Here is an 18,645-nt window from a genome sequence, read left to right on the forward strand (position 1 = left end):
GTCTTGTTTCGGGAACTCAACCTCAATAATGCAGAAACGATAATATCTCAGGGCCTCTGACAGTGCTTTGAATATAACCACATTTACATCAACATTCGCAAAATGGGGAACAAGTTCCGATCTCTTCAGTTGTTATCTGTGAGGGCATGTAGAAGGGACCTAACCCTAACCAACCCGGTATCACGCGATCCCGTGCTCATGCGCACAAACGTTATTAATGTATTGAATCGTGTCCCAGATTACAATTGTCTGACTTTTTTAGTGCTACACAGAACGAAATGGAAAACCAATGCATTCTGACTGGGAGCTTTCTCCGACAATTGACGTGCTCCACAAAACGAAACGAGAGAGAGAAAGAGAGAAAGGGAGGGACAGAGAGAGAGAGCGAGAGAGAGAGAAGCTTCAGAAGGGGTGAGCGCAGATAGTACAGTGCACCCTCTAGTTATATATCTGTATATATTATTATCTAGTTATATATATGTCAACATTTCTGATTTGTAAGCAGACCTCCTCAAAAACGACGTTAATTTGTCGGAGAACGCTCCCAGTCAGAATGCATTGGTTTACATTTCGTTCTGTGCAGCACTAAAAAAGTCGGACAATCGTGATCTGGGACACAATGCGCACAGATTAACGTTTGTGCCAGTGGCGGCTCGCCTATAGAGGGCGCTGGGGCGCCGCCCTCCGGCCAACCGGCCATCTTTTCTTTTTTAAATATATTAATATATATATTTTTTAATAATCTTCTCATTTTCAGAATTAATCTATTTTAATTGCATTCGAATAATGCATTTACTTTAGAATATCTTTAGAATCCCCCATGATTAAATCTTCATTCACTGACATGTTCAACGTTCATCTTGGTGAAGTGATGTCTTCTGTGGGGCGCTTTTCGCTCAGCCCCACATGCCTGAATTATTAGCCAATGGTTCCCCCGTTGCTAGGCAGAAAAGTACATAATTTCGCCAATCAGCGTCGTCGAATTGTATGGCTTTGGGGCGCTCAAGATATAGCCCCAAGCGCAGTGCACAGTCCACTGCGCGTAACCGCGGATTTGCTATTACCTCAGAGATCAGCAAGATGGCGACTGTGAGTACTGCTACCACTGTTTCCCTGTGAGTTCAGCTAGCCCCAAATTCAGTTAAGTCTTTGCTTATGAATCCCTTCGAAAGAAGAACATTTGCAGAAAAATTGCAAGTAAAAGAAATCGGAGCAGAAAAGCCAGAAGTGAACCTGACCCAACAAGCAAGAGAAATGGATAGAGCCTACAAGAGAAGTTTTTCCAGAGTTTGGTTCAGGCTTGGCTAACTAGCTGTGGGTATGCCAATGCAATTTTTTTGCTTTCCTTGTATACTTTTTAAAACAAGTGCGAGTGATAGTTCGTGGACACAGACAGGGTTGACAGACCTGAAACATCTGTCAGAACGGATTAAAAAAACACAAGCGAGCAAGAGTGCATATGAACAACTGTGAAGCTAGCCATGCTAGAGGTAAGCAACTTCTATTTATTCCACTAGCCTATATGTATTTCCCTTGAGATGGACACTGGTTGCAGACCCTCACAACCTCCCCCCACCCCTTTCAAGTGTACTGTATATAGTTCTCTGCAAACCTATGGTGGGACCAGGCATTCATTGTGCATATTGTATATAGTCCTCTGCAAAGCTATTCAGTACATACTGTATATAGCTCTCTGCAAACATGGTGGCATCAGGCCTTCAGTGTGCATATTGTATATAGTCCTCTGAAAACCTGGCAGAGAAATAGTTCTCTGCCAACCTATGGTTGCTTCAGGCCTTCAGTGTTCATATTGTATATAGTCCTTTGCAAACCTATTCAGTGTACACACTGTATATAGTCCTCTGCAAACCTATGGTGGCATCAGGCCTTCAGTGTGCATATTGTACTGTATGTAGTCCTCTGCAAACCTATGTTGGTATCACGACGCTGAAGTTGGCATCCGATTCGCAGCATCCGATTCGGCTTGAAAACCACTTAGAATCTTCAAATCGGTCCTGATTGAAAACCGCTACACCTATACTCTTCAAATCTGGACTACATTATCACAGTGAGGCTATACATTATGTAAAACATAGTTTCAGATTTTTTAAACCTTTACCCTATTTGTGAAAATGCAATGCGGTCTGGACCCCTAAATGAGCCTGGATTGCATTTTCACAAATAGGGTAAAGGTTTCACAAATCTGAAACTATGTTTTACATAATGTATAGCCTCACTGTGATAATTTAGACCAGATTTGAAGAGTCTAGTAGTGGTTTTCAATCAGGACCCGTTCTAATGCAGTCTGGACCCCTAAAAAGCTTTAAAATGAGCCTGTATTGCATTTCACAAATAGAAAAAAGGTTTCACAAATCTGTAACTATGTTTTATATAATGTATAGCCTCACTGTGAAAATTTAGTCCAGATTTGAAGAGTCTAGGTGTAGTGGTTTTCAATCAGGACCGATTTAAAGTGGACCAGCTGCCGAATCGGATGCTGTGAATCGGATGCCAACTTCAGCGTCGTGTTGGTATCATGCCTTAAGTGTGTCTTCAACAACCACACACAAAAGTTTGCACATTTACATGAATTTTGTGGAATTCATATTTCATTGTATTTGTCTAAATGCATACGACGCTGAAGTTGGCATCCGATTCGCAGCATCCGATTCGGCTTGAAAACCACTTAGAATCTTCAAATCGGTCCTGATTGAAAACCACTACACCTAGACTCTTCAAATCTGGACTACATTATCACAGTGAGGCTATACATTATGTAAAACATAGTTTCAGATTTGTGAAACCTTTACCCTATTTGTGAAAATGCAATACAGGCTTATTTGAATGCTTTTTAGGGGTCCAGACTGCATTGCATTTTCACAAATAGGTTAAAGGTTTCACAAATCTGAAACTATGTTTTACATAATGTATAGCCTCACTGTGATAATTTAGTCCAGATTTGAAGAGTCTAGGTGTAGTGGTTTTTAATCAGGATCAGTTCTAATGCGGTCTGGACCCCTAAAAAGCATTAAAATGTGCCTTTATTGCATTTTCACAAATAGGGTAAAGGTTTCACAAATCTGAAACTATGTTTTACATAATGTATAGCCTCACTGTGATAATTTAGTCTAGATTTGAAGAGTCTAGGTGTAGTGGTTTTCAATCAGGACCCGTTCTAATGCAGTCTGGACCCCTAAAAAGCATTAAAATTAGCCTGTATTGCATTTTCACAAATAGAAAAAAGGTTTCACAAATCTGTAACTATGTTTATTATAATGTATAGCCTCACTGTGATAATTTAGTCCAGATTTGAAGAGTCTAGGTGTAGTGGTTTTCAATCAGGAACGATTTAAAGTGGACCAGCTGCTGAATCGGATGCTGCGAATCGGATGCCAACTTCAGCGTCGTTAAATGCATACTAATGCAGACTGTAGATATATTTATGAGTGACGTTTACCAACACAATTACACATTTACTTGGCCGTAACACACTCACCCATTATCTCTATCTCTCTCTCTCTCACTCACACACACAGAGAGAGAGAACGTTACCTTGTGTGTAATTCAAAGTTATTGTTGATGTATCTGCATATATCTCTTAATGTTGCTGATTTCTACAAGGCAAAAAATTATCTTAAAACGTAGTTCCCTGGCCCCATTCGTCTTTGTAAGTAAATGTTATTTTTTTGCCTTTACTATTTTGTCAGAATGCACCAGAATGCTTCGTTTGTTTGTGAAAATCACAAAAAATCTGACGGGGGAGGATGCCCCCATACCCCCCCACAGGGGTTTGGAATGCAAACGTTCAGCCCCCCCTCAAATAAATTCCACCAGCCGCTAGGGCTGCACAATATATCGAATTTTTATCGCGATGACGATATTGGCGTCCCACGATGGCACCTAGTGTTCCCGCGATATTTTCGCGATATTTTTTTTATATTATTATTATTATTTATTTATTTTTAATTTAAATTTTTAATTTTAAATAATGCGTCCTCAAAAAAAAGAAAACGAAAAAAGAAACGAGCCCCGCCCATGCAGTAAACGCTCTACCTCCGCTGCAAAGCAAACCAAGCGCTCCCTGTACACCTGTCTGCGACTGCGTGGGTCCGCCGCGAAGCGTGAAAACAGGGGGAGGGGGGGGGGGGGCGTGGGCTGGTGGCAATTTGCCGCTGAGCACAGTGTGTGGTTCCTACCACAAGGGGGTGGTAGAAATTGGAAAGATTTATTTTTCAATGAATAATCGTGGTAAATAATCGTGATATCAATATTGATCAAAATAATCGTGATAATCATTTTGGCAATAATCGTGGCAGCCGCCACTGGTTTGTGCGCATGAGCACGAAATCGCGTGATACCGGGTGGCCCCTGCTCCGGCCGAGCTGGCTGTCGCCTTGCATGGTTGACTCTGCCGTCGGTGTGTCAATGTGTGTGTTAACCGATGTAAGTCGCTTTGGATAAAAGCGTCTGCTAAATGCCCTAATTGTAATTGTAATGTAAAAACTTTTTTTGTTTGTATATTTTGATATATTACCTGAGGTTGATCCCTTCTCTAGACAAGACACACGTATACACACACGTATACACACATACACACCCACCCACACACACACACACACATACATGTATACATGCACACGCACGCGCGCGCACGCACACGCACACGCACCAACACATACTAACACACACTAACATATCGGTTGTAAAAATAAACAACAAGTGTCCTTTGCACGCTCAAAGCCTTGGCAGAACTTAATTGGCGGTTCAACTTCCCTGTCTATGGCGTTCATTCCTTTGATAGGTGGGTCCTCCCAGCTCTTTGGGAGGCTGTTCTGTATGTCGTCGGCCAACTTCTGCAGAAAAACAAACAGAACTTCAACGTTGGCAACAAAGATATCCCCAGTGCACATGAATCAACAGTTTGCCTTCTTAATTCTGATTATGCATGGGAGATTAAGGCCCAACCCCATTTCTACCCCTTACCCCTTCCCCTTACCCCTCCCCCTTGTTTTGAAGGGCTAAGGGGAAGGGGTATAAATGGGATTGGGCCTTAGGTCCAATCCCATTTCTACCCCTTACCCCTTACAGGTTAGGCATTAGGGGATAGGAGACGGGGGTAGGAGTTAGGGCCGGGGCGGGGGAGTTAGGGGTTAGGAGATAGGAGTTAAGAGGTAGGAGTTATGGCGAGGGTTACAGGTCAGGCATTAGGGGATAGGCATTAGGGGATAAGGGGATTAGGGGAGTTAGGAGTTGGGGTGAGGCATAAGGTTAAAGGGTTAGGGGTGAGGCATCAGGAGAAGGGGTTAGGAGTTAGTATTAGGGGTTAGGGGTGAGGCATAATATTCCCCTTCCCGTACGTCAGTACTACGCTGTTGTTGGTAGGAAGGCTGCTGTAGAAGGACAACATTCAGCCAAGTCTAGATGTTTACCTGGTGTTATCAGCCAGAGCAGCTCTGATAAGCTCAATTTGAATTCATCAGGCTCTCTCTCTGTAGGCCACACGAGAGAGAGAGAGAGAGAGACCCATCCTTTTTATCTATTCCGTTCACACGATAGTGTTCCCTATGTTGTGCACAAGCACAGCCCCACCCACACATTAGGCAGTTATGGAATTTCTCTTCCTGTTTTTACGATTGATTCCCGCATTTAGCTGGTAATTCTAGTTCTTCAAATTTCTTAATTGGCCGTCCCACACATTATATAAACCTGGAAGAGGCTCCATGCGTCAATGTTGTGCTGAATAGGATCTCCTCCAGTCTGCTGAACTGCTGTGATATCTGACCTAAGGACAAGATGATGAACCATGTTCTGTTTGCCACCATGCTCACTGCCGGGCTGGTTGCTATGGGTAAGTTTGGCTTTTCCTACCGCCTGCTGTCGAAGACGTTAGAATGACGGTCTTAGTTCTGGTCTTTTTTTCCATGGCGGGAAGCCACAGAATTGATGAAATATGAGGCAAAAGGTGGAGTATTGTCAGTACCTAATTCTTGGGGTATTCTCCGTTTTTTTTTTGGTGATCACAGCAGTGCTTCGGACATGGGTTAGAAGCACCGGGCTACTTTTGAAGTAAATCTTGTACTTTAATCATTTTATTTATTTTTTCAATAATTAATTCATCTTATTGAATAACATAAAGATATACCTGTGTGCCTGTGATACTACGACTACTACTGCCACCACTCCAAAAAACGACTACTACTGCTACTACTAGTACTGCTGCTATTACTACTATAATTGCTACTACCAGTACTAATACTACACTCCAACTACTTTTATTTCTACTACTATGAATTCTGCTCCAACCACTACGCCTAAAACTACTACGACTGCTTATACCAATACTCCTACTTCCACTTCTGCTAATACCCCCCCCCCCCCACAATGTCTTCCAGGCGGGGCGATGGTCTGTAACTACTGCGGACTGAGTCTGGAAGAGGACTGCCTTGGGAACTCAACCAACACCATGACCTGCACGGCCAATCAGAGCTGCTACACACAAACTCTGAGTAAGAAAAAAAAAAACGCTCGGTATAAATGGAATTCATTTGTTGAACAAAAATACCTCGGAAAGTTGGATAGGACATGATAAGGGGCCGATCAGGGATCCTGTTATAACGCTATACATTATAGGCCTTACTACGGAAATAGGTTATGTTTTACAAAGTATGATTCTTCCTAAAAAGTCTTCATTTTGAATGATTAGACGTAAAATGTGTGGTTGTGCAGTATTTCTTTCACCTGGTGGAACGCCCGGGTAGTGCAGGTGGCTCATGGGATTTTATTTTTTACGTACCCATTAACAACACCTGGGCATTTGTAATCATGAAAAATTGGAAACGAGTTATCAAGGTTCTACGTCTGTTTCATTTATTTCCCAATTCATGACATCACCCTTTCCCCTCTTTAGATTTGACCAGTTTTCGTTACAGAACTAAAGGCTGCGTGGACAACAACCGGTGCGTTAGCTCGGGACTCCTGACCGGTTTCAACGCCTCTGTTAGATTGAGCACCTCATGCTGCACGACAGACCAATGTAATGGAGCCACCTCCCTTGATGTTGGGCTGCCAGCCGTGATCATCGCCGCCCTGGTGGCAGTGTGGAGCAGCTAAAAGCAGTAGAACAAGAAGCTGCATCGCTGTGAGAGTCATGAAACAAGATTGACTCCATTTTCTGATTAGTAAATTAATGTTAAGGCTCTGTTTTATTGCATATCAATGCAAAGGCAAATTGTAGCCCATTGTTAGCTTCGGGATCATGTGGTTTTCTTTAATCTTAAAAAATCTTTAAAATCTTGCTTTTATGTCTGAAGGAAAGACGATTTTCATATAAAACAGATATAAATATTAATGTTTCATTCACCATCTTTATTTGTGTTCATATTTGTATCTTTGGTGTCGTTCTGCATGCAAAAGGTACTTATTTTTGCTCCCTTAAAAAAATCAAACAATAAAGAGAAATTCTAAAACAAAGGCTCCTGTCATAAGCATCAAATAGTAACCAGACATCTCATACATATTGGGTTAAAAGCACGCAGCAGGCACTTTCATTCAAAGTCAATGTTCAGGTGGTTTATGGTCAATTGTGCTGTAAAACATAAAAAAGAGTAAAGCCATTCTGTACACTGAAACTCCACTGAGACGGTGAGGGTCATCTTGCCTTGTGCCTGCAGATCAGTCTGGCCTCAAGCCTATGAAAGCGTCCCAGTTTATCTTTAAAGATCTGTCCAATCAGCCCTCAGGGGAGGTTGTTTCAGTTCACGAAGGAGCAAGGAGTGCCCAAGAAAACGTAGAAATTGAAGGAGCAATCAAAACAGTTTTTTCACTGATGAGGACGGGTTGTCCCTCATTCCAATGAACCTGATTACCTTCATTCCTATATATTTTGTTTCATCTGTCTTTACTTCCTCGATGCGGGACAATAAATACAGAGAAGAGCTGTTGAGCACCAGACTGTTGATCCTCTGAGTCCTGTTTGTGTCCAAGCCGTCGTCTTCTGATCTGCTGGGAAAAATGGCCGCTGTTTGGACCAGACTTCTTCTCCTGGGATTGGTTGTTGCCGTCGGTGAGCAAAGAATTAGGTTTTTGACTCAAAACCCTGGTCTGTATAAACAGACTTCGGGAATTAACATTCAGTATAATTTAAGATAATATTGAAATTGAATATTCTGATTTTTTTTTTCGAGGTGATCTACGTTGTATTTCATGAATATATTGTACCTTAATTCAGTGACAATTTTCTCAAAGTTAAATATATGTGGCCGTTGTTGGATGTTATTGAGATCTTTATATATAAGGTTCATCATTGGGGGAACAGGTAAGCTACAGGTAGTCCTTCTTCTTTTTCTGTTTACGGTTGTAAAAACTTTAGGAAGGAGTTTCTAGACTTGACCCCGGCCCGGTTAACCCTCTTTTGAGACAGTCTCTCCTAACTAAACTAACTAACTACGCGCCGCCTAACATTCCCCCCGTTGTCCTCATACAGCCTTTTGGTTCTCCGTTCACGGAGCACTCAGCAGGTATGCAGCCGGGCGAGTGCCATGCCGACAACGTTTCCTCTGATCTCTTCTTCTCTCTGTGCCGCAGCACACGGGCTGACATGCCACCGCTGTCCGATCGGGATCTTGGGGCGTTGTCTGATCCCCAGCGATGATGTCCAATGCGACAACTCAACCAGCAGCTGCTTCAGCGGGACTACGTGTAAGCGGCCCCCCACACATGCTACACACAAATCTGACTGAGTATGATATATATATATATATATGTATATATATATATATATATGTAGATGTACATACATATAGATCTACATCCATATACATGGATGTATGTATCCTTTGATTTAGCCTACTCGACAACCTCACCTTTAAGCCGCAACAAAAAATCAAATCCAACAATAGCCCTATTGATGCAATGCATGCTTTCCATTATGGAGTCAGAACAGTCTCATTATTAATGAATGCACAGAGAAGGATTCACAAATGTATTTTGTGATTTATATATAAATTACTCTCTTCTCACAAATACATTTCAATGCACACACAAATGGATATCGGCATGTATAAATGTAAAATAAATCCATAAACAAAAATAAGTTTCACAAACATATTTCTCATCCACACACAAATATGTCTTGTTTTAAATAAAGGTAATATAAATCCATAAATATATTAATTTAAGAAAGATTTGCAATTTTCATCAAAAATGTATTTGGATGTTGTTACATTTATGTACAAACTGTTAAACTTGAATTTACAAGACGCTTTTCATTTGTGAGCTTGTTTGCATTTGTGTGTGAAACTGTCTGCATTTATGTGTGGATTTTTGAGACTCTCCTGACGTCGCGAGATTCACAAATGCATTTTTTTCAACAAGGAAGTCTCTGTAGCCAATCAGATGCCTCCCTCGTTTTCAGTCAACCACATGACTGCTGTGACTGGGTTTTTACGTCGGTGCCGTTTACTACTTTAACGGCACCGATAATCCCAAAACCCAGTCGAAATTAGATGTAAAAAGTGTCGTGACGCAGCATTTACTTCTTCACCACCTAGAGATTGTTATGTACGATCATTCAAAAAACCATGTTCTTTCCGATAGAGTAGACATTTGACAGAGAACCGGGAGGCTCGGAGGCTGGACTCAGAGGTCGGAACTGCAGCCATGTGATTGGCTGAAAACGAGGGAGGCATCTGAGTGGCTACAGAGACTTCCTTGTTGAAAAAAATGCATTTGTGAATCTAGCGACGTCAGGAGAGTCTCAAAAATCCACACATAAATGCAGACAGTTTCACACACAAATGCAAACAAGCTCACAAATGAAAAGCGTCTTGTAAATTCAAGTTTAACAGTTTGTACATAAATGTAACAACATCCAAATACATTTTTGATGAAAATTGCAAATCTTTTTTAAATTAATATATTTATGGATTTATATTACCTTTATTTAAAACAAGACATATTTGTGTGTGGATCAGAAATATGTTTGTGAAACTTATTTTTGTTTATGGATTTATTTTACATTTATACATGCCGATATCCATTTGTGTGTGCATTGAAATGTATTTGTGAGAAGAGAGTAATTTATATATAAATCACAAAATACATTTGTGAATCCTTCTCTGTGCATTCATTAATAATGAGACTGTTCTGACTCCATATTCCGTGCCTGATTTGTTTTGCCGAAAGCGAAACTAAAGTGCCAACACCTCAGTAGGGTCAAACTTTACAGTAGTCAAGCCCAAGGAGAGAGAACATTAACTAAGTTAAGTAACCCAGGTAACTGACCAGTCGTGGAGTCGAGATAGGCCCACGTGTCCGTTTCCCAGCATTCAGTAGGGCAGATCATTAAGTTGAATGTTGTTGTGTTTTAAACTGATGTTTCAGCCTCTTTTACGTTTTTAATCTTGACAGCGTTCAATGGCACCTCTGCAATCCGACTTCAAACCCGGGGGTGTGTGATTGATAACGCCTGTGACCGGACAGTGGGTGGCTCCTTCCTGGGAATCGGTGTTACCACCTCCTTCGCCTGCTGCAGGACGGACCTGTGCAACGGAGGTTCATCGGTGCAGCTGTCGCTCGCTGCCGCGTGCGCTGCCGTGCTGGCGTCACTGTGGGCTCGTTAGACGACTACTACGATGCTACACTGCGTTCTCTGCAGATAGAGCTATGAATAAATACATAACTGATTAAAGAGACCATAATATGGATTTGGATTTAAATGTGTTGATTCAAGTGTGCGGCATGTCAGAATATTGGTTTTATAAAGTTGAATATTGGTAACTGGTTTAAATAATATTGAAGAATTAAAGGGTGAAAACGTTTTTACCTGTGTCAAATTAATCGAACTCTTCCCATAATCTGTAAAATCATGAACTGCAATATATTTTAAGCCATTCTTTCAGAGCGCATTCTGAATTTAAAGCTCGTATCAGTACGTAGGGTGTGTGGCTTTTATCCAAAGCGACTTACAATAAGTACATTTGTCATAAGAAGTGAAACAATATATCGCTGTCGGTACAGTAAGGATGTTAATGGAACCAAGTGCATGTACTAACGATCGCTAGGCTAACCCATTCCCCGTGTACAGCAGTGAGAGCAGCTACTGCAGACGCTACACAATTAAGTACTATGAATAAATGCAATGTAGATTAAGTGCGTACAATAAGTGCGTACATTAAGTGTAAGCACGTACAACATACAATGGTGGCCCCTGGCCGGAATGGGCTGGGTGGATATGCTGAGTTCAGGTGAACTCTGAACAGGTGAGTTTTGCGGAAGCTGGTGAGCGACTCTGCGATCCTGACATCGGCAGGGAGCTTGTTCCACCACTGAGGTCCCAAAACAGAGCAGAGTTGTGACTTTGCCGATGGACCTTTGCTTGCTCTTAGCGATGGTGGCACCAGACGTCCAGCTGAGGTAGTTGAGCGGAGGGATCGAGGTGGGGTGTGTGGCTTTACCAACGCTTGGAGGTAGGCAGGGGCAGTTCCATCGACCGTCTTGTATGCCAGTGCCATAATCTTGAATCTGATGTGAGCTACTATAGGGAGAACACGATGCACGCTGCCGCATTCTGGATGCGCTGCAAAGGTTTAATCGCAGAGGCAGGGAGTCCAGCCAGGAGCGAGTTGCAGTAGTCGAGGCGGGAGATGACCAGCGATTGGACTAGAAGCTGATTTGCTTAACTTGTGAGGAAGGGCTGGCTCCTGCGGATGTTGTGAAGGGCAAATCTGCGGGACCGGGCCACCGCGGTGATGTTTGCGGTGCAGCATAACTGATTGTCCAGTACCACACCGAGGTTTCTGACAGTTGTAGAAGAAGATACAGTGATGTTCTTAACAGTGACCATGACCAGTAAGTCCATGTGGGGGCAATCTTTCCCTGGCATTAGGAGGAGCTCAGTCTTGTTGAGGTTAAGCCTCAGGTGACGGGCAGTTGTCCAAGTGCTGACGTCTGCCAGACATTCAGATATGCGTGTTGCAATCAGGGCTTTGTCAGCGTAGCAGTGATAGGAAAAGCTGTGTAATGTAATTAAAGAGCCCAGAGATCTGGTATAGAGGGAGAACAGAAGAGGCCCCAGTACAGAGCCTGGAGGGACACCAGTGTCAAGCGTGCAAGGTTTGGACAAGAAGCCATTCCATGTTACCTGATAGGTGCGATTCGTCAGGTAGGATGTGAACCAGAAAAGTGCAGAATCAGCAATGCCAAGTTTGGCAAGAGTGGCAGCGAGAATCTGGTGGTTCACCGTGTCAAATGATGCGGACAGGTCGAGAAGAATGAGAACCGATGAGAGGGACTAGGCTTTGGCAGTACGGAGGGACTCAGTCACCGCGAGGAGAGCCGTCTCAGTGGAGTTTGCCTTCTTGAAGCCTGACGGCTGAGGGTAAGGCAGGTTGTTAGATGAGAGGTAGGAGGACAGTTGGTCAGCGATGGCACGTTCTAGTGTTTTAGAGAGGAATGAAAGAAGAGATACCGGTCTGTAGTTCTGGATGTCATTGGTATGAAGGGTCGGTTTTTTGAGGAGAGTCTTTATTATGGCAGTCTTGAAAGACGCTGGAACAATGCCTGAAATGAGGGAGTTGATAAGCGCGGTGAGAAATGGCAGGATGTCGCTCGAGACGGCCTGGGGGAGTGAGGAAGGGATAGTGTCAAGGGGGCAGGTGGTGGCATGGTTAGATGTTATTATTCTCTTCTGAAGTGAGAGGGATAAATTGGGTTTAAACAGAGGTTGGGTTGGGAGGAGGGAGGATGGTGGCAGGGATAGAAGAGGAGCTAATTTCCTTCACCTTCTGGGTAAAGTAGGTAACGAAGTCATCAGCAGTGAGGCAGGAAAGGGGTGGAGGGGAGGGAGGGGTGAGGAGGGAAGAGAACATGGAAAACAGTTTCTTGGGGTTTTAGGCGGAGGAGTTGATTTTTGTCCGGTGGAAGGCAGATTTGGCTGTTGACACAGTGGACGTGAAATCAGAGATCAGTCTGATCTTTTCCATATCCTCTCAGCTGCCCGCAACTCTGCCCTATAAGTCCGCAGAGATTCGGACAGCCAAGGAGGGGGGGGGGGTCACGCAGGTCTGGAGTGGAAGGAACAGAGGGAGTCCAAAGAGGAGGAGAGGGAGGATTCCTCTGTGGATATTTGAGAGAATCGTTCGACAGAAGGTAGTGAAGACAGAACAGTTGAGGCAAACGTAGAGGGAGGGAGAATGACGATGACGATGTGGCGCTGACGTTTATGACGTTTTGCCGATTTCCTGTCGGCCTCACCTCATTGGGACATCCTTCTCTCGTCCCCGCCAATGATATGAGGTTTGTAGCCTCCCTTCTGCCTGAATCGATAAGCTGTATTTTGTGCCAGTAACCTTGAATTCACACTACATGCACCCATCAACGGATCTCATTGACTTTGCATTGGGCGCTCTCGAAATGCATTGTGGGTCTGTCCGTTCTGTCGGCTTCGTGGCCTGCGTCAAAAGTTGATACATTTTCCAACTTTTCGGGCAGCGACTGATCCGTCGTCCAATCAGATCGCGTTTTGCAAACATACGCAAATACACTGTCCAATGAAATCGCCTTTGTCATACAACCCGGGAAAACACATTGATATGCCAAAAAGCCTCCATACGTCGACGGACGCAAGTAGTGTGACGGTAGGGTAAGGCTGTAGGAAGTCAGGTGCCGAAGTATAAAGTCGTGGATGGTGGAATTTGGATAGGTTTAGGCAACACAACTACTTGGTAAGATTTAGGCAGGAATTAGGAATTAGTTGGGAATAATAGTTATTTAGGAATAATTAGACCAATAGTTTCCCAAACATTTTTGTTCTTCCCTTCCCAGCATCTTAACCGTATTAAATACTATTTCCCTGTCACTTTATACCAGGCCCATTATATTACAGACTTTGATTTAATGAACCCTAGAAGGATACTTTTTCTTTTTCAAAACTTAATGTTTTTGCCCTCATTATTGATAAATGCATTTAGGCGGGCTTTACCTTTCATTTAGGTAACCGGCTGAAATTGTTTAACAGTAAAAAAATGAAGGCAACATATCAAATACAAATGTTATATATTCAATCAAATAATTTCAATGGAAAGAATCTAAAGTAGCCTTTTAAATTCGGTTAGCAGGCTCTGCTTCGTCTTCCTCCAGAAGTGGCTGCTCGGGTGCTTGATCCAAGATTACCCTTCAATCTCTATTTGCTCCTAAACGACAAATGATTTGACTGTAAGGAGCTTTGGATGAGAGCGATTGCTTTCAGTCAACAGTCAGTCGCTTGTCAAAAGAGCGACGGAGGATGTGTGTTTTTTTTATACCGCACGTTTTTTTTTACTGGAGGCGTGAATTTCTGAAAACACTGCCACCCAGTGGATGTATGGAGGACCACATCAGCTAAATCTACCTAATTTGGCAGACGTGGTGACAAGCAAGTTATTCTTACTGGTAATTTTGGAGTGAATTCAAATAATAATTAATAAATCCTCCTAACCCTTTACATTCACTAAAATGGAAGGCTTAAAAAGGCATAGTCATGAACACAGGCCTATGTAGCAATGTAGAAGCATTTTTAAACAGTGTTGAACATAGTGCTCTTGAACACAGCATGAAAATGGCCCAGTCCCCTAATCAAGCCCCTTATATAAAGCAGGTGTGATGTGCGTCAGTATGGCTTTGTCTCTCCTGTGGCTGGTGACCATCTTTAGGATAGCCCCCATCTTTAGGATAGCCCCCATCTTTAGGATAGCCCCCATCTTTAGCCCCCATCTTTAGGATAGCCCCCCTGTGACCGAGTGACTTGCATGCTTACCCCCAAACCCGTGGTGGTGAGTAGTTTGTAGGCCACACCAATTGATCTACGTATGCAGCACACTAGTTTTAGTGTGTAGTGACTGTTGATGTGAGGCACTTGTGGTGAGTGGTAGCACCCCTAGGCACTCTGCGTAGTTTGCCTCTCAGCAGTTGGCCTCAGCTTTAGTCTGGTTGGTTTTGTTTAAGTTTGGGACTGCTATTTTAGATATTGTGACTTTTAGACGTTCTATATAAATGAGTTTTAGCTGTTGGTAATAAAGATTTGGTTAATTTGAATTCCCTCCAATCAGTTAAACGAATCTGTTTGCCTTATCAACATTGTTAATATTATTTAACACAAAAGTAACATCTCTTTTTATTATACTTTATTTCCAGGGGTGTAATTCCCTTGGTGGCGTTGTCGGTCCTCCCTCCCCCCTAGACTTATCCCATGCAATATCGCCCCACACGCTACACCTACATTGGTGATTGTAATGCCAGAGTATGGGCAATTAGATAGCAATTATCAATCATTAGTCAATAAGTCACGACCCAAAAATAAGAAATGTACTAATTTTTCACCTATCAACAATGCCTTCATGTAGGCCTACGGTTAAAAACCTTGAGAAACAAAAATTCTGCAACAATCTATCCATCACCAAGCTTGTCACGTTGACACTTTAATTCATGGGCTTCTTTCTCCGGATTAAGGTTTGCTCTCACCACCCACTTACAGGTCTCGACCCAACAGCCGGAGATCGCTGGTTGTTTGTATACGGCCTACGATTGTATACTGTACCACTGGAATACACTGTAGTAGCACGGATAGCTTGAGAACAACCGGGGTCTACTGTAGTCTGTGTGTCTGTCTGTCTCTCAGCACTACGTGACAGTGGAGCCATAGACCTCTAAGTAATAAGTCCCGCTTCCGAAGCTCTGGTTCCCTTGGTAAAATGTCCATGGTAAATAACATGTTTTTTTTTAATGATCGTACAGAACAAACTCTGTAGGTGGCGAAGAAGTAAAATCTACGTCATGTTTTGAACTACAAGCTTTTCCCATCTAGTTTCCACTAGGTTTTTTCTTTTCTTTTTTTAGGATTCCCTGCTGCTGTTTTGTACGGTTTTAGTTGTTCTGTTGTAGCTGTGCTGTTTCGTACGGTTTTAGTTGTTCTGTTTTAGCTGTGCTGTTTTGTTATGGTTCTGTTTTGGTTCTGCTTTCCTATTTTGTTTTGATTATTTTAGTTCAGTTTGCTTTTGTGTTATTTCCCCTTTTTCTGTTTCATTGTTTGATCATTGGGTTGCTGGGTTACATAACCGCTGTTTGGTTTGGTTTTGCGCAAGTTGTTATTATTGTAATAAAAGAAACAGTTAGTATATTTATTGTCTCTGCCTCTTTAGTTCTCGAACCTGTGTCCTTATTATTTCTGTAATATCATTGTTTAATTTTCTTTGTTCTATATTTCCTGGGGTGTAATTCCCCAGTTGGCGTTGTCGGTCCCTCTTTAGTTATTTCCCCCTCCCCCCTAGCCTAGAAATTTAGTCGCCCCTAGTATGGAGCCAGTTTCCTGCCATAATTCAAACCTGAATTTTTTTTTTTAAGTCTGGGTTTGAGAACTCAACACCTTGTAAAAAAGGTTTTGCAACACTGAAAAAAGACATTATAACCTGAGAAAAATTCAAACAAAAATTCAAACAACTGTAAACATGATTTGGTGTTCTATTTTATCTTCATTTTCACCAACATATTTTCAAAGTATTTTTCTTTTTCACAAACATGTTTTCAAAGTTCAAACAATATCACCAGCGCATTTGCAGAGTTTCAAAACTGGCACTGTTCAAACAGTGCATTTCATTGTTTCCCGGTTTTTAAACCTTGTAAATGGGATTCTGCAAACAGGTGTTCATACATTGAGAAATAAGTTTTGAAAGGTTGAATATTTATTTTTTAAAACCAGCTAAAGGTGTACGTTTACGCCATTGCAATGTATTTTTTCAGAAGTGACTTTTCAGCACTGACTTTTCAGAGATTTGACCACACAGGCGCAAGCTTTGAGTCACGTGAATATTGGCAGTGTTCTGTCACACATTTGTTTTGAAACTCCTGACAGTCAAAGTCTGAAAAAAAAAAAAAACTTCCTGGGGGCGGGACCATTTAGCTCTAAACCTATTGGTTGCTCTCGGCTGACGTACATTCCAATCACATTCTTGTCATCGGCAGAGCACTCTCAATCACGCACAGCCCGGTGAACGGCACATGTACATCCTTCGTCCCTCCCCATGCGGGTGTTGGCGCGGATGGGGGAGTCTGGGCGGTGGACTGCGACTGTATGATAGTTGTCTGACCGCTTGGAATGTACTGACGTACTGACGTACATTCCAATCACATTCTTGTCATCGGCAGAGCACTGTCAATCACGCACAGGCCGGTGAACGGCACATGTGATTAGAATGTACCTCAGCCGAGAGCAACCAATAGGTTTAGAGCTAAATGGTCCCGCCCCCAGGAACGTTTTTTTTTTTCTTCAGACTTTGACTGTCAGGTTCAAAACGAATGCACGACAGAACATGGCCAATATTCACGTGACTCAAAGCTTGCGCCTGCGTGGTCAAATCTCTGAAAAGTCGGTGCCGAAAAGTCAGTTCTGAAAAAATACATTGCAATGGCGTATACGTACACCTATACAAGTTTTTAAAAATAAATATTCAACCTTTCAAAACTTATTTCTCAATGTATGAACACCTGTTTGCAGAATCCCATTTACAAGGTTTCAAAACCGGGAAACAATGTAATACACTGTTAGAACAGTGCCAGATTTGAAACTCGGCAAATGCGCTGGTGATATTGTTTGAACTTTGAAAACATGTTTGTGAAAAAAAAAAAAATACTTTGAAAATGTGTTGGTGAAAATGATGAAGAAGATCAAATAGAACACAAAATCATGTTTACAGATGTTTGAATTTTTGTTTGATTTTTTTTCAGGTTATAATCTCTTTTTTCAGTGTTGCAAAACCTTTTTTACAACGTGTTGAGTTTTGAAAACCAGACTTACAAGCCTTTGAAACTTTTTTTTTCAGGTTTGAATTATGGCAGGAAACTGGCTCCATACCCTAGCGGCAGCAAATTTAATTTGCAGCCAGGGAGGTCTAGCCTTCTGTCGTCGTTTTTCGCTGCTGGAAACAGAAAATGGGACAGGCCAATCAGATCGTCAGGGGCGGTATCGAGCCGAATGACGACAGAGCTGCGACGGTTCCGTGTTAAAGGTAAACAATAATGGCTGCTGCTTTTCGACTCGGCTTTGGCCGCGACTCTTCAAGACTTGAAGTTATCATTTTCTTTGAGCAATGAACAAAGAACTGCACTGAAGTCTTCCCTGGAAAAGAGATGTATTCAGAGTTTTGCCGACCGGATACGGTAAAAGTTACGTCGTTGGTCTCCATTCTCTCAATCCACCATTCGCAACACTTCCCCATGGAAATTTCCGTCGCTCTCACTACGTCACCTTCTTCGTTGCTCTGATTGGTTGTAGCGCTATCCTATTGCGTGCAGAGGGAACTTGAAAGACAACCGTTTATCCCGCCCACACTGCCACCTTACGAGACCAGACCCAATATCTCTCCGATAGGGGTCTGGCTTGCCAGTTGCCAGGCTAAGCCCCGCCACATTTTGGTGCTAACTGTGCCCACGGTCCACTGCGTTTTCGTCTTCACGTCCATTGTTTACTTTGGTGTTTTTAAAACTGCCGGTCTTCGTTGGTCTTCCTGTTTATGAAGGTAAGGATAAGCCCGCCCCCTGCCCCTGGCGTAAAGGCAGTTCTCGTTCTAGCCCATGGTTCTAGCCCAGCTCAATCCTGGGGTTGGAGTTGAACCGGTT

The 18,645-nt window shown here is 42.6% G+C and overlaps 1 protein-coding gene across 1 annotated transcript; it reads left to right on the forward strand.

Moving 5' to 3' along the window:
• Positions 1-7,926: 7,926 nt before the first annotated feature.
• LOC130375705 (ly-6/neurotoxin-like protein 1) lies at positions 7,927-10,831 on the forward strand. The gene is made up of 3 exons (XM_056582749.1): positions 7,927-8,062; positions 8,584-8,697; positions 10,408-10,831. The coding sequence occupies exons 1-3, from the start codon at positions 8,011-8,013 to the stop codon at positions 10,617-10,619; spliced, it is 378 nt and encodes a 125-aa protein (XP_056438724.1). The 5' UTR covers positions 7,927-8,010; the 3' UTR covers positions 10,620-10,831.
• The last annotated feature ends 7,814 nt before the right edge of the window (positions 10,832-18,645 follow it).

This window comes from Gadus chalcogrammus, chromosome 22 (assembly GCF_026213295.1).
Source record: "Gadus chalcogrammus isolate NIFS_2021 chromosome 22, NIFS_Gcha_1.0, whole genome shotgun sequence".
Taxonomy (NCBI): Eukaryota; Metazoa; Chordata; class Actinopteri; order Gadiformes; family Gadidae; genus Gadus; species Gadus chalcogrammus.